Source organism: Pipra filicauda, unplaced genomic scaffold (genome assembly GCF_003945595.2).
Source record: "Pipra filicauda isolate LSUMZ 115617 unplaced genomic scaffold, ASM394559v2 scaffold336_size1087642_pilon, whole genome shotgun sequence".
NCBI classification, from domain to species: Eukaryota; Metazoa; Chordata; class Aves; order Passeriformes; family Pipridae; genus Pipra; species Pipra filicauda.
Window position 1 is genome coordinate 280,901 of NW_024104461.1, and position 14,100 is coordinate 295,000.

General features: G+C 58.1%; 1 protein-coding gene across 1 annotated transcript in view; it reads right to left on the bottom strand.

The window, feature by feature from the left end:
- Positions 1 to 5,394: 5,394 nt before the first annotated feature.
- LOC113996139 (vasoactive intestinal polypeptide receptor 1-like) overlaps positions 5,395 to 14,100 on the bottom strand; it is a 13,752-nt gene continuing 5,046 nt past the window's right edge. The window contains exons 2-13 of the mRNA XM_039384043.1: positions 14,044 to 14,100; positions 11,050 to 11,157; positions 10,076 to 10,185; positions 9,681 to 9,778; positions 9,043 to 9,175; positions 8,248 to 8,401; positions 7,683 to 7,743; positions 7,348 to 7,414; positions 7,147 to 7,238; positions 6,800 to 6,929; positions 6,480 to 6,521; positions 5,395 to 6,223 (exon numbers count right to left, since the gene is read on the bottom strand). The exon at positions 14,044 to 14,100 is cut by the window's right edge and continues 58 nt beyond it. Coding sequence (XP_039239977.1) covers positions 6,131 to 6,223; positions 6,480 to 6,521; positions 6,800 to 6,929; positions 7,147 to 7,238; positions 7,348 to 7,414; positions 7,683 to 7,743; positions 8,248 to 8,401; positions 9,043 to 9,175; positions 9,681 to 9,778; positions 10,076 to 10,185; positions 11,050 to 11,157; positions 14,044 to 14,100 — 1,145 coding nt within the window. The 3' untranslated portion in view covers positions 5,395 to 6,130. The remainder of the gene's footprint in view (positions 6,224 to 6,479; positions 6,522 to 6,799; positions 6,930 to 7,146; positions 7,239 to 7,347; positions 7,415 to 7,682; positions 7,744 to 8,247; positions 8,402 to 9,042; positions 9,176 to 9,680; positions 9,779 to 10,075; positions 10,186 to 11,049; positions 11,158 to 14,043) is intronic.

Genomic DNA, 14,100 nt, shown 5'->3' on the forward strand with positions numbered 1-14,100 from the left:
GTGCCATCCCATCACTGCCATTCCAGCACGGCAGAGGGGTCCCATCTCCTCCCCTTCTCCCCACAGGGGTCCCTCCCTGCTGCCCCACGGGGGACAGTGGCTCTGCAGGGACAGGTGCCTTCCCAGAAGGAGACACTGAGAAGCACCCGCAGACCTTTCCTGCAACCTTGGCTTGGCCAAGCCGAGGTTTATATTTAGACCTCCAGGAGGAGAAGCCAGGAGAAAGGAGACTTGCGACTTTTAAGCCCTGCCTGTAGCTCCCTTGCTCGGGTGGGAAGGTGGCTCAGAAACCAGTCGCCCGTCACGTCCCTGACTGTCCCCTCTCGTCCCAGCACAGGTCAGTGGCCACTGAGGGTCCCCTGGCTGCTGGCACACTCCTCCCCGTGCCCTGCCTGCACCTTTCAGGGGACTTTCTCCCCTCTCACGGGTTGTTTTCCATGCAGGGGGGTCCAGCAGGTGCCTACAGCCCTAAATACCACCCCAGTGACTCTGGGGGGTGTCCTGCTCCCATCCACCTCCAGCACCAAGACTGCACACCCCAGGCATTGCTTATACACTGCAGGCACAGCGAGAATGGCAAACCTGGGGACATCCAAGACCCCGTAGACCCTGCCCAGGTGAGTGGGCAGCAGCCCAGGGCCTAACCCAGTACTTACTGTTGGGTGGAGAGAGAGCAAAATCCCAAGGAAGAGACTTTTTGGGGCCAGAATTTCCTTCTCCCTTCGACTCCTGGAGGAGGCTTTGGCTCCGCGAGTGCCTGTTGGCAGAGCAGCTGCCGCTGCTGTCAGATGGTCATGAGTGAAACCTGAGGACATGCGGGGTCCTTCAGGTAGCCTCGGCCCGTCTCAGCTGTGGCGTTCGTGTGTCCCCCCCCCCGCGCCGATCCCGGGGCCGGCGGCGCCCGCAGCCCCCGCAGCCGCATCTCCCGCAGCTCGGGGGGTCCTGCCCGAGGGGACCCCCCTGCCCTGGCCGTGCTCCCGGCCGGGGACGCGGTGTCCCAGAGGTGGAGGTGGCTCTGGGCTGGCTTCGGCACCACATGGGACGTGGGGGAGCTGGAGGGGAGGTGGAGGCGACCCTGGCCAGCACCTCCCCGCCGGTCTCTCCCAGCAGTGACAGGCAACTGGAAAGAGCAGCGGGACAACTGCGAGGGCGGGGGGTGGGGGACAGTCGGTGCCAACCCCGCTGCCAATGTCGTCTCCAAGCCCGTGGCTCTTTGGGAACGGTATTCCCATTGTGCAGCACCCAGCGCTGACTGTGGCTCCTCCTTACACACGAGGGGTGTCCGGCAGTTTTTTCTCCATCCCCCCACACCCACCCTCTTGCACCAGCACCGTGTTCCTTTGCACACCAGGAGCATCCCATGGCCGGCATGGCCAGAGCCACACGGGGTCACCCTGCTGTGACACCAACACACCTCACTCTGTGCCCTCCCTGCACATCCTGCCCGTGAGGACCCCCGGGGATCTGAACCAGAACCAGGGGGACACAGAAATAGGGGTTTGCCATGGGGTTGTCTCCCCTCATGCCCTTCCTGATGCTTTTGGGTGCTCCTGACATGCCCAAGCAGTTCTGGGGGTACACAGGGTGCTTGGTAGGCACCCAGGGTTAGGAGGAGAGCACAGAGGGGGACCCAGCTTGCAGGGCTCACCCCTTCTGGGGTGCTCAGGGCTGTGTTGAGGGTGGACCAACCACCCCAGCGCTCAGTCTGGTCAAAAGGGGCTCATCATCTCTCCAACACCACTGTCTCTGTCCCTTCTGCTGTCCCAAAACACTCCATAGGGACTTTCCAGTGTTGGTGTGGGCTTTAGTGGAGCTGCAGCACCTCTCCTCCCTAGCCTGGCATCCCTCCCTGGTGATTTCCCACAGCAATCCCCTTCCCTGCCTCCAGCCCCTCACCCTGGGGCTCTTTGTCATCACCAGCATCCTACACAATCCATAAAACCAGGGCCAAGACTGCAGACCTGAGCACCCAGGGTGCTGGGAAGTGAAGTTTTAGCTCAATTCTGCTTCTCAAAATAATTTTCCTTTTCTATTCCAGAGCGTGTGAATGAGGCAGTGCAGGAGCCCGGGGTTGGCTTATGGGAGAGAGGTGGTGCAGAATTAGCTCTGCACAGGAGATGCCAAACGAGCTGCTTTGGGAGGTGTAACTTTGATTTCTTCAGCTAAAAACCAACCCCAGGGCTCTTCTTGCTGACTTGGAGCCTCAGCCAGGCTCAGAGTGGATAAAGGCAAGGGAAGGAGAGAGTGAAGAGCCCCATGTCAGCTCCCAGGGGATTGCTGCAAGGCAGAGATTGCACCAGGAGCCTGTTGGGAGCTCAGCAGCAAAGCAACAGCCCCTATCCATGAGAAAAGAACACCCCCTGTACATCCAGGGGTCAGTGGTTTTGGCTGGTGAGGAGAGAAGGGACAGGGAACGTCCTCCTGCTGTGACTGTGGGGACTTTCCACTTGTTCCGTTGGTTGCAGCAGGAAATTCAGAGGAAGTTTGGGGGGTTCCAGCAGCTGCAGCTGCCCCAAGCCCAGCCTTGTCACCACTGGGAAGCCTGTGATAGCTGCACATGCCTGGTTTTACTTTGCCTAGAGCCCAGAGAAATCTGGAATGAGGCACATGAGTGTGGAAATTCTGGGATGTGGCTCCTGCCCTTCTGGGGGCACTGCAGGGTGCTCAGCCCAGAACTGAGGGGGCACAAGGGCACTGCTCCTGTCCCCCTGCACAGGAATGGGAGCCTGGGGTACCCAGAGGTACTCACAACATGAATTTGGGTGGGAAAAATGGGTTCTTGGTGTGACAGGGTGGGATAAGGGCAATGCTTGGTCCAGCCTGAGGGACCCTGGAGTGTTTGAGGTACCTGGGCTTGTGATGCTGGATTCATCATGGAATCCCAGAATCCCAGAATGGTTTGGGTTGGAAGAGACCTTAAAAACCATCTCATTCCATTCCTCTGCCATGGGCAGGGACACCTTCCACTAGCCCAGGTTGCTCCAAGCCCCGTCCAGCCTGGCCTTGGACACTTCCAGGGATCCAGGGGCAGCCACAGCTTCTCTGCCCAACCTGTGCCAGGGCCTCCCCACCCTCCCAGGGAAGGATTTCTTCCCAATATCCCATCTAACCCTGCCCTCTGTCAGTTGGAAGCCATTCTCTCTTGTCCTGTCATTCCAGGGCCTTGTCCAAAGTCCCTCCCCAGCTCTCCTTCACTGCCAGAACCGTGGGACTGGCAGCATCCCCGGGACTCTGTGGGACCAGCCTCTGCTGGTGTCTGTGCAGGCAGGAGCTGGGCAGAGTTGGAGCTGCCTGCACAGAAAGGGAGGAAACGAGCTGCCCCAGTGAGCCGGGGCACGGGGAGGGTGAATTCCCCAAGCTGCAGAGCCGGGAACATCCCAGAGCAGGGATGAAAGAGGGGATGCAAGCACAGGGCACCCTCTGCACCCAGCCAGGGTGGCCCCGCAGTCCCGGGAGGAGCAGGGGGTGCAGGCAGGGAACGAAGCATCAGGCAGAGGCACAGCGCTCCCAGCCCTCAGCCCTGTTCCCATCCCCGCCGCTGGGTAACCTCTCCTGGCCAGGGCTGTCGGGAGCGATCCTGGGGGGGTCTCAGCTCTTTCCAAAGCCTTGGGATGCGCATTCCCCCAAAGCAGTGTGCTGTCTTACCTTAATCCCTGGGTTCTTCCAGCAGGCTGGAGCCACCGGGCGTTGGCACCCCGGGATGGGCCGGGTCCCCCCCCGGCTGTGCCCGTGCTCCGTGCGGGGACACCGCGCTCCAGCGCTGACACCCTGATCCGGTGTCGGTGCCTGTGCAGGGGCCGCAGTGCCACCCTCCGGCTCCAGGAAAAACACCCCCCTCCCCGGACACCCCTCCAGCCCTGAGGGGGACACAAAGCACCTCCGGGACAGGCTGGGGGATGGGGATGCCAGGCTGTGACACCCCCGGCCGTGCTGGAGGAGGGACGGGGAAAACCTGCTCCTGTTCTGCCCGGGCACAGTCTGCCCAGAATCGTTTAGGTTGGTCAAGACCTCTAAGATCATTGGGATCTTTGGGAAGAAATCTTCCCTGGGAGGGTGGGCAGGCCCTGGCACAGGTTGCCCAGAGAAGCTGTGGCTGCCCCTGGATCCCTGGAAGTGTCCAAGGCCAGGCTGGACGGGGCTTGGAGCAACCTGGGCTGGTGGAAGGTGTCCCTGCCCATGGCAGGGGGTGGAATGAGATGGTCCCTTTAAGGTCCCTTCCAACCCAACCCATTCCATAATTCTCTGATTCTATGATCTTATGTGGCTGCAGGGCAAGGTCCACACCAGTGACAGAGCAAATGCTTTGGAAAACCTTTCCTGCCAAGGAAAACCTTTCAGGCCAAGCCTGATGTCCAATCCCCACAGAGGTGGCACATCCCTGCCATACTCACCATGGGCTCCTGTCCTGCTCCATGGAGACCAGGGGGGTCAAAGCCCAGCAAACCCCAGCGGGTCATTTGGAGTTTCAGGTTTATCACCCAGAAAACCCATTTGCAGCTGTAAATAGGTGCAAACCCAGTGTTCTTCAAAGCTTTGTGGCAACTGGGACACTCCCACTGAGCAGCCCCAGCCCTGGCACAATCCACTGCTGCTGCTGCCTTATCCCTGCTGAAACATCTTCTTCCTAATGATGGTCAGGGATGTCTATTCACTTGTGGTCCCTTCCTGGCTGCTGACAGGCATTCATTTGACAGCTGCTGTGCTCCTCTGGAGGTTTCCTGGCTGGTGATGCAGAGCATGCTGCTGGCTCAGGGGGGTTGTTTAGTGGAACATCTTCCATCTCACCTCAAATCAGGTCTGGAGCTCTGCTTCCCTCTCAAGGCCTCTTTGAGAGACCAAACGGGATCTCTGGAGATCCTGCAGTCTGGAAAGGGGCCAGCAAGTGGGTTTTATTTAAGGAAGGACATGTGGCAACATGGAGAAATGACAACCTAGGCAGTGTGAAAAGCTCTGCTGAGATCGGGTGGCTCAGGAGCTCAGTGTGGCTGGGAGAGGCCAGCAGGTTTGGGAAAGGGCATTTGAGGCCTCTCTTGCTCCTGGAGACAAAGTTTGCCAAGGCAGGAGCTCAGTCTGGGAGGATGAAGGATGTTCATGGTGGGGAACAGGGCCAGGCTATGGTGTGGTGGCATCTCTGACCCAGAGGGGCCAGGGCACCCCAAGACCTCTGGGACAGTTCATGATGCACCACCTTGTGCTCTTCCTCACCTTCCTCCTCCATCCCCTCTCCATGGCCATGCCCAAAGCCTGGCTGTTTCAGCAGGCAGGGAAAAGGCAGATATTCCCACCCCATGAGGGATTACCAGGCATTACATTATGGGCAGGGTTTCCACCCTCCAGCACCCCCGGCACCAAGGCTGGGTTTGGAGAGCAAATCAACCCTCTGAAAAGCAGTGCTGGACCTCAGAACAAATTTTATTGGCACAAAACTTGCTATCCTTGGAAAATGAGTCCCTGGTGAAGCCAGTGAGTCCTGCTGATTGCAAACTGTCCCATTCCTCAGTGCAAAGGCCCAGGGAGTGGTGGAATATATCCCCCTGTTGAATCAACAGGCATGGGAGAAAGGGGAACATTTTGGAAATCAGGGAGGAACTGAGTCAAGAGGCCATTGGGGGACTCTTGTAGGGGGTTTTGTCTCTCTCTATTTGCTTCTCCCACCCTCAGAAAGGCTCCTGGCTGTGTTTAGGCATCTTCCCATGAGGGAAATGGTTTTGTACACCAAGGAAGAGAGGGAACAGCCATCAAAAAATGCCTTCAGTGTCAGGACCACTTTTTTTTTTTCATTCCAGTGCAAATGAAAAACACCAACTGCCCTTCGTGAAATGATAATTGTGTTTCCTGCCTGGTCTTGGGGCAGAAGAGCAGAGAAGTTTTCTTTGCTCTACCTAAAATTCTGACCAAACCCCAAAGAGAGCTTTGAGTGGGTCACTGTCACATGGAGCCATAAAGTGCCACCAGCACCTGAGCAGGCAGAGCCTTTCCTACAACCATTCACACCACCCTCTGAGGATACCAGACCCAGAACATCCAAAATCCTTTTTTTTTTTGGCCTTTCTGGGACTGTAACCATGGAGCTGCACCACTCCCACCACCACCCCCCTGAGGGGGTGTTTCCCCCCAGCCGCCGTCCTCGTCACGCTGTGAAGTCCTGGGTCACCAGGTTGAAGACGTTGCTCTCCATGGACAACTGCCACTTGCCCCAGTTCCTCTTGATCTCAGCCTGGACCTGAACCAACACCAGGGGTGGCACTGGCACCCAGGGACAGCCACCAGCACCCAGTGCAGGGGCAGGAGCTGCTCCGAGGGCTCTACAGGATTTGGGGTGCAGGAGGGTGGGGACCCCCATCATGCCCATGTGTGCACACAGGCCTGGCTTTGGTGCACCCTCAGGGGTGTCTGTGCACCCTTGAGGGTCTCTGTGCACCCTCTGTGTGCCCAGACAGCTGTGGAGCCCAGGGATGGGTGTTGGGGGACACACTCACCTCCCCGTTCAGGAAACAGTACAGCAGAGCCACCAGGAAGCCCTGGGAAGGACAGGAAGAGCAAGTTTCACCCGAGGAAAGGGGTTGGACCCCTCTGTGCTCATCTGCTGCCTGCACTTCCATCCTCCCACAGCTCTCACCCCATCCCACGGGCAGCAGTTGTTCACCAGGACACAGCTCTGGCGCTTGAGGGGTGCCCTGGGCACAGCCCTCTCTCAAGTGTGAAGCCCCAGCAGCACATCCCAGGGGCTCCCAGGATGTGATCTTGGGATGGGATGGGTACAGGGGGCCTTTGCCTCCCCATCTCCCCCAGCCTGCACCTGGTAGGAGCCGAGGACCAGCTCGAAGTACAGCCGGGCACCGACGCCGACGTGCTCGGGGAAGAGAGCGAACACCACGTAGTGCACCCCGAAGAGAGGGATGAGCAGCAGCGTGGACTTGGTCAGCCTCCTGCAGAGAGTGGTGGCATGAGGGGCAGCCTGGGTGGTCCTGCTGCCCCGTGAGACCTTCCCAAGAGCTTGGCTTTAACCCCAAGCAGGTTCTCCGTGAAAGGCAGGTCTTGGAGCCTCCCAGATGTTCCTCCTCTGTGCTCCTCCAGGGAGGGGTCCCTGGTGCCCTGGGACCCCCAGAAACTAGGGTGAGGAAAGCCCCCCTTTGTAGCCCTTACATGTACTGCTGCTTGTAGTTTTTGCTGATGTCTGGGGACCGGATCTTCTGTGCCAACATCCTGGTGACATTGAGGAAGATGAGGAAGTTCACCTGCCATGGGAAGCCACATCTCAGGCTCTGCACGGCCCCCTGCTCAGTTCCCCCTCTCCATACGGGACCCCCCAGCTCTGGGGCTGGGATTCTCAGAGGACACACTCACAAATATGGCCAGGAGGATGGGAGCCTTGATCACCCACCAGTACAGGCTGGTGTAATCATCCCAGCACCTACAGGAGAGGAGAAGTGGCTCTGCCACCCACTTGGACCCTTGTAGCCCAGGTGTCACCCTGCCACCCCTCCGACCAGCCCCATGCCCCCTTTGCACAGCACCTCTTGCCACGGGATCCACTAGAAAACAGGAACAGCATTAAAATAAAGCCCTGGCCCAGTTCTCCCCTCCTGAGCCTCCCATGCAAGAGGTTCATCCCCCAGGACTTGGATGGAGGACACGTGGTTGAGCTGGCCTGGAGAAGGAAGAGGGGTGTCTGCTCCTACCCGTGGTTGTCATACTGCAGCCTGGTGACCACCCACACAGCCACTGTCACCATGGGGACACCTGCAAGGACAGGACAGGCAGGGATGTGGAGTCTCCCCAGTGTCCTGTACCACCCCTCCCTCCCTTGTCCTCAAACCCACGTGTCTAGGTCAGGTCTGAGCCCCTGGATGTGGCAGGGTGACAACCCTTCCACCTTCTCCAGGTTTAAATGGAGATGGTGCCCACTGATGGTGATACTTCTGTCTGTGTGTCACCTCCTGGCCACCCTCCTGCTCCCACATGTGCTCTCACATCCAACCTGGGCACCTGGGATCGGTGTTTCCAACTCCAGGTGGACGTGGGAAGAAGGGAGGACCTGTCCTGGGTCAGGTCACGCTTCCCAGCCAGCTCCAGGAGCTGGCAGGTGCCCCAGCAAGCACAAGGCCATGCAGAGAGATTTGGGGGCGAGGGGGGTGTGCTGAGAGCAGCCATGGCTGGGGGGGTCAGAGCAGGCAGCCCCTGGAGGTGGTTCCTGCCCCTGGCCCATCAGTGGGGCCCTGCAGGGGTTGACAGCCCCACACTCACCCCAGCCGATGAGGATGTACCACCAGATGTACCTCCTGTCGGAGGTGAAGGTGAGCAGCAGCAGGGTCTGCAGGTACAGGCCCTCCACCAGCAGCCAGTAGAAGTTGGCCAGGACCGAGTACTGGAAGAAGGCGATGGCTGCTTTGCAGTTCACCTGCCAGGATGAGGAGGGGGCAGGCTCAGAGTGCTGGATGGCACCAGACCCTGTCCTGGGGGGCACAGAAGATGGTCATCCTCCCTGTCCATCCCCTCAAGGACACCTGTGATGGCCTTTCAGTGCAGCTCCAGGGATTCTGCACCAATCCCACCCGTCACCCGGGGCAGGTTCTGCTCTGCCTGTGCAACATGGGCAGGTGAGCACGGGCTGTTTTTGGAGGACCTTTAGAAACCCACCTCTGTGGTTGTGCCCGTGGTGCCCACAGGGTGGTACCTGCACACAGGGGGTTCTGTTTTGACTGAGAACCCCAAATTTGCGCATCCAGCAGTGCCAGGTGTGTTTGCATGTACCTGGTGCTGCTGAGGTTGTGCTGAGCTTCAGCCCTGCTGGGACACTGCCTGAGACCAGGGAGAGCTTTGAAGGCAGACCATGATCCCTGCACATGAGGCCAATGCAGAAATGTTGTTGTGAACCTCCTGAAGTCCTCCCAAGGCAGACTGTCCTCCCCAGGCTCACAGCCTCTCTCTCTCTCTCTCCTCTTTGCAGTGCTAAATCCATTCCAAACCCACTCAGACTCTTCCAGATGACCTCACGTTGCCCTCCCTGCAACTTGCCCAGGCTGGGACTCAGTGTCTTACTGTTGACATCGTGCAGTGGTCGATGGACTCGTCCGAGAAGAGGACACTGTCCTTGATGAACACAGCAGTCCCCCGCAGCACAAAGGAGGTGAAGAAGTGCATGTGGATGGAGTTCCTCGTGCAGTGCAGCTTCCTATGGGAGGAAGAGCTGTTCTGCACCCAGGGAGCAGCAGAGACAGCCAAGGGGCAGAGGAACTTCTCCTCTAATATCCCCCTCCTTGGCTGGAGCCCAGCCCAGGGACCACGTGTTTGTGATGGTCAAGCACAGAGCCCTGGAGTTTTCCCTGCTCTGAAATCAGGAAGAGCAGTGTTGTGCTGCGCTTGAAGCTGCTGCCCAGGGACAAGGTGTGCTGGGGAACATCCTCAACCATCTCCAGAGGGCACAAATCTACAGGACAGCGAGGTCTGCAAAGGCAAAGCTTGAAAGGGCAACCCAAGGGTTTCAAGCCTGTGTGTCAGCAGGGAAGGACAGGGAAGGACAATGCTGCTGTTCCTCTCATGCTGCCCTATTGTCCGTGCTGGCAGGGATGGAGCTTGGCTGCTCAGGGAGGGCAGAGGCTGAGGGCAGCATCCCCTGCTGAGGATTTACCCTGTGTTGCTCCAGCTGCAGCCCAGGAGCAGCCAGGACTGAGCCCTACCTGAAGCAGGAGAAGATGCCGATGGCCAAGAACAGGGCTGCCAGGGACGTGGAGTAGCCACAGGTGTAAAGCACCTTCATGGTGACAAAATAGCCTTTCTGGAAAGGAAAGCACCAGTGGAGTGAGGCAGCATGGACTGGGAGGTGCTGGTCTGTGATGGCAGGGAGGTGACAGGGTGATGACCCAGACCAGGTTCCTCCAGGCACCCCAGCAACAAGGATGAGGCCAAATGAGACAATCCTGGGAGGATCTTCATGTTTCTTTGCCCAACAGTGTGGGTCAGTGTGGGGAGGGCGATGTGGGGTGGGTGATGTGGGGTGGGTGACGTGGGCAGGGTGATGTGGGCAGGGTGATGCTGCAATGGGTGCCTCACAGCCCCCAGGGGACCCCCTTGCCTTGGCCTCAGTGTCATTGTTGCTGCCAAGGGCCTCCAGCTCGCAGGCGCTGTGGTAGGGAGGGCTGGGGGAGCTCCATCCCAGCTCGGTGCAGTTCCTCTGGATCAGCACTGCAGCAACAAGAAGGGACCTCATGAGAGCCACAGGTATCACCTCTGTCTCAGCACCCCCAAAACATCCTGCCTGGGACAGCAGCAGCAGCCCAGCAGGGACAGCAGTGTGGTACCAGAGTGGCCTGGCTGCCCCATCCCTCGAGCTCACATCGCTGCCCTCCTGGAGGGCAACTTGGGGCAGGGTGTGAAAGCAGGCATGAATCCCCACAGAGAGAGGGAGTTTAGGCTAAAAAAGTGCTTATTCATCCTGTGAGGGCTTCATCAAACCTCTCCTGAGCTGTTCCAGCCCTAAGCATGCGTTTACCAACTCTCCATTGCCTATCCAATTATGCCCAGTGCTCAGCTGCTGGGGGGACTGATTGGGTGCTCTCCTTCACACCCTGCTGTCTCCAAGGGGGATGGAGGCAGGAGCTCCCCTGGCAGCAATTCCCACCCTGGGAGAACACCTGGCCTTGAAATCATCACAATCCCACACTGTGTTTTTCATCCATGTGGCTTGGAGTGATCCCGAGCAGGTCAGGAGTGTTTTGGCTGGTGTGTGGGAAAGGAGGGCACTGAGCAGCAAAGGGACTGTCCTGCTGTCACACAGCTGGAGGATGAGGTCCCCAAGTGCTCTAACCACAGGGCACTGAGTGATGAAAGGATCTGGGGACTTTCCTGGCGTGGCAACAACCTGAATTTCTGCTTTTGCCCGTCCCCTGCTTGGACTGCAGGATATACCAAGGACATATTTTGGAGAGGCAGGAGCTGTGAGATGGCAGGGGAAGGGCTGGGGTGCCACAAAAGCCCCTGGCAGGGTGGGTGGGTGCAGCTCAGCCCTCGATCCCATGGGATGAGCGGTCCAGGTGGGATTCACTGCACCTTTGGACTTCTTGAAGACGTGGAGGATGTCGGGGCAGGCGATGGCTCGGGACTGGCCGATGGGCACGGCCGACCAGCAGCTCAGCCCGTCCCACTCGGTCCGGCAGCCTGGGGAGGGGTGGGACGGTCAGTGCCGGGGAGAAGGGACGTGCCGGGGGGACACACGGAGCCCCCCGGCCCCCAGCACAGCCCAGGGGACACACGGAGCCCCCAGCAGAGCCCAGGGGACACACGGAACCCCCAGCAGAGCCCAGGGGACACACGGAACCCCCAGAACAGCCCAGGGGGGACACACAGTCCCCGGCACAGCCCAGGGGACACATGGAGCCCCCCAGCACAGCCCAGGGGACACACACAGCCCCCGGCACAGCCCAGGGGACACACACAGCCCCCGGCACAGCCCGCAGCAGACACAGCCCCGCGGGTGTAAGGTGAGAGCGGAGCCGTCACCCGATCTCCGGGCCACACCGTTCCCCCTCAGGAATCAGGAGCATCCTGGCTCCAGTCCTGGGAACAAACCCCCCCTCCCCAGCGCTGAGATCTCCTTTTAGCCCCGCGGAGAGACGGGACCCGGTATTTCCTGGGACCCCATCAGACCGGAGTTCCTGCGGGGAGATCCTGGGGATGAGGGTGTGGGGTGGGATGGGAACTGCCTGTGGGTTCTAAAATAAAGCAGGTTTATGCTGTATTTCTGCACCCAGCAGCCATGGAGGCTCAGCTCGGGATGTCTTTCCAGACGACAGGAGAAAGCCCTGCAAGACTTGCTAACAGTGATCAGCTTAAACATGCTTTGCTTCTGTCTCCAGCACTAAATTCCTCTTCAAACGACTCCCGAATTGCCTTGGAAATAAGCATGGCCAAGCAGACTCAGGGCCTTGAAGAATCAGTGCTGCAGCACCCCAGGATGAGACACAGACATCGCATTCCAGGACAGCTCTCCTCCTTGTACATCTCCATTATTAACCTTGCAAATATACATTAGTAACCTGGAGCCACGTCTATTCCCAGCCAGGGAATGTGGATTCAGACAAGTCTAATTAAATTCCCCTGATTTCAGCAGAGCAGGCTGTGGGAATCTGCCCAGTCTGGGAGGGATTTGCAGGGCTGTCACTCCTATGGCAAGGTATGGCTTCATTTTTGCTCTGCAGGATCAGTGAACTGAGCAGGGCCACTGGGACTGTCACTGAGAGTGGTCGCTTCAGTTCTGGGGGTCACGGAATTATGGAATGGTTTGGGTTGGAAGGGATTTTAAAGAACATCCAGTCCCATCCCCTGCCATGGGCAGGGACACCTTCCACCAGCCCAGGTTGCTCCAAGCCCCATCCAACCTGGCCTTGGACACTTCCAGGGCTGGGGCAGCCACAGCTTCTCTGGGCACCCTGTGCCAGGGCCTCCCCACCCTCCCAGGGAAGGATTTCTTCCCAATATCCCATCTAACCCTGCCCTCTGGCAGTGGGAAGCCATTCCCTGTGTCCTGTCCCTCCATCCCTTGTCCCCAGTCCCTCTCCAGCTCTCCTGGAGCCCCTTTAGGCCCTGCCAGGGGCTCTCAGCGCTCCCTGGAGCCTTCTCTTCTCCAGGGGAACCCCCCCAGCTCTCCCAGCCTGGCTCCAGAGCAGAGGGGCTCCAGCCCTTGGAGCATCTTCCTGGCCCCCTCTGGAACTTACAGCACCTACAGTCCAGAGGAGGCCATGGAAGTGATCCAAGAAATGGAAGAGCCCTCCTATGAGGAAAGGCTGGGAGAGCTGGGGGTGTTCAGCCTGGAGAAGAGAAGGCTCTGGGGAGACCTTGGAGCACCTCCCACCACATCCAGGGGATCTGAGCCTTTCCCAGCATCGTCACTTTGTGTCACAGAGCCCACAGGACCCTCCCCATTGGCACGAGCAAGGGGGAGGGGATAAATCCAGCTCAGGTGGGCAGCAGAAGTGGCACTCGAGCAGGAAACACGGGATTAAATCCTGATTTTAATTATGCATTCATGTTCCTTGATTATTTTCCTACAGTGAGATTCCTTCCCCCAGGCTGGCACAAAATGGGCTGCAAAATGGACCTTTTCCAATCAACTTGGCTTTTCTCTGCTAAGCTGGATGATAGACTGCATCTCTGCAGTTACTTAAGCAATTATGCACCTTTACACGCATTTATTGAGAAGCTTAATTTTTACATTGGTTTTAGATGAAACCCGTCGAGTGACGCATTTCTGATTCTCCAGGTGATAATTTTTGCCCAGAAAATTGGGTTTGCTGCTATTGGACAGAAACTGAAAGGCAATTTTAAAAAACGGGCAAAAAGGCAGCTCTTCAAAACTGTTTTTCAATCAGTTAATTTGTTTAAAAGTCCCAGCTATGTAAAAATTAAGTTGCTTAGAACACGTTTTGCATTAAAACTAACTGAATTAGGAAGGCAAGAGGATGTGAAGTGGTGACAGGCACGATGTGACACTGGTGCTGGTGGCCTGGCATCAGTGCAGAGAAGGTGGATGGGACAGGAGGCTCTGCCAGGGGCACAGACCACTCTGGAAGATCCATTATGCCCTAAATTCTCCCTGGGAGGGTGGGGAGGCCCTGGCACAGGGTGCCCAGAGAAGCTGTGGCTGCCCCTGGATCCCTGGAAGTGTCCAAGGCCAGGCTGGACAGGGCTTGGAGCAACCTGGGCTGGTGGAAGGTGTCCCTGCCCATGGCTGGGGGTGGCACTGGATGTTCTTTAAAATCTCTTCCAACCCAAACCATTCCATGATTCCATAAATCTGTCAGGATGGAGTCCCTGCAGTTGTTTGTGTCCCTCAGCCCCCCTGAACTGCAGTCTCAGCCTCCTTCTCTCCCTGCAGCAGCATTTTTAGGGCTCTCAAGGAATTTTCCTTACCCTTTCCCTGGGTGCTGCTTTCCACTTCCCTGAAGATACCTGATTTTCCACCCTCTACCACGGATCACCCTCCAGAGACCCCTCAGCAAATCCCGAGGGAGGTGATCCTGGTGCATGGTGGGTGCTCACACTCACCTTCCTGCCCAGGGGTTCCTGGAGCTTGGCTCTCACTCCTGATAATCTCCAGACATT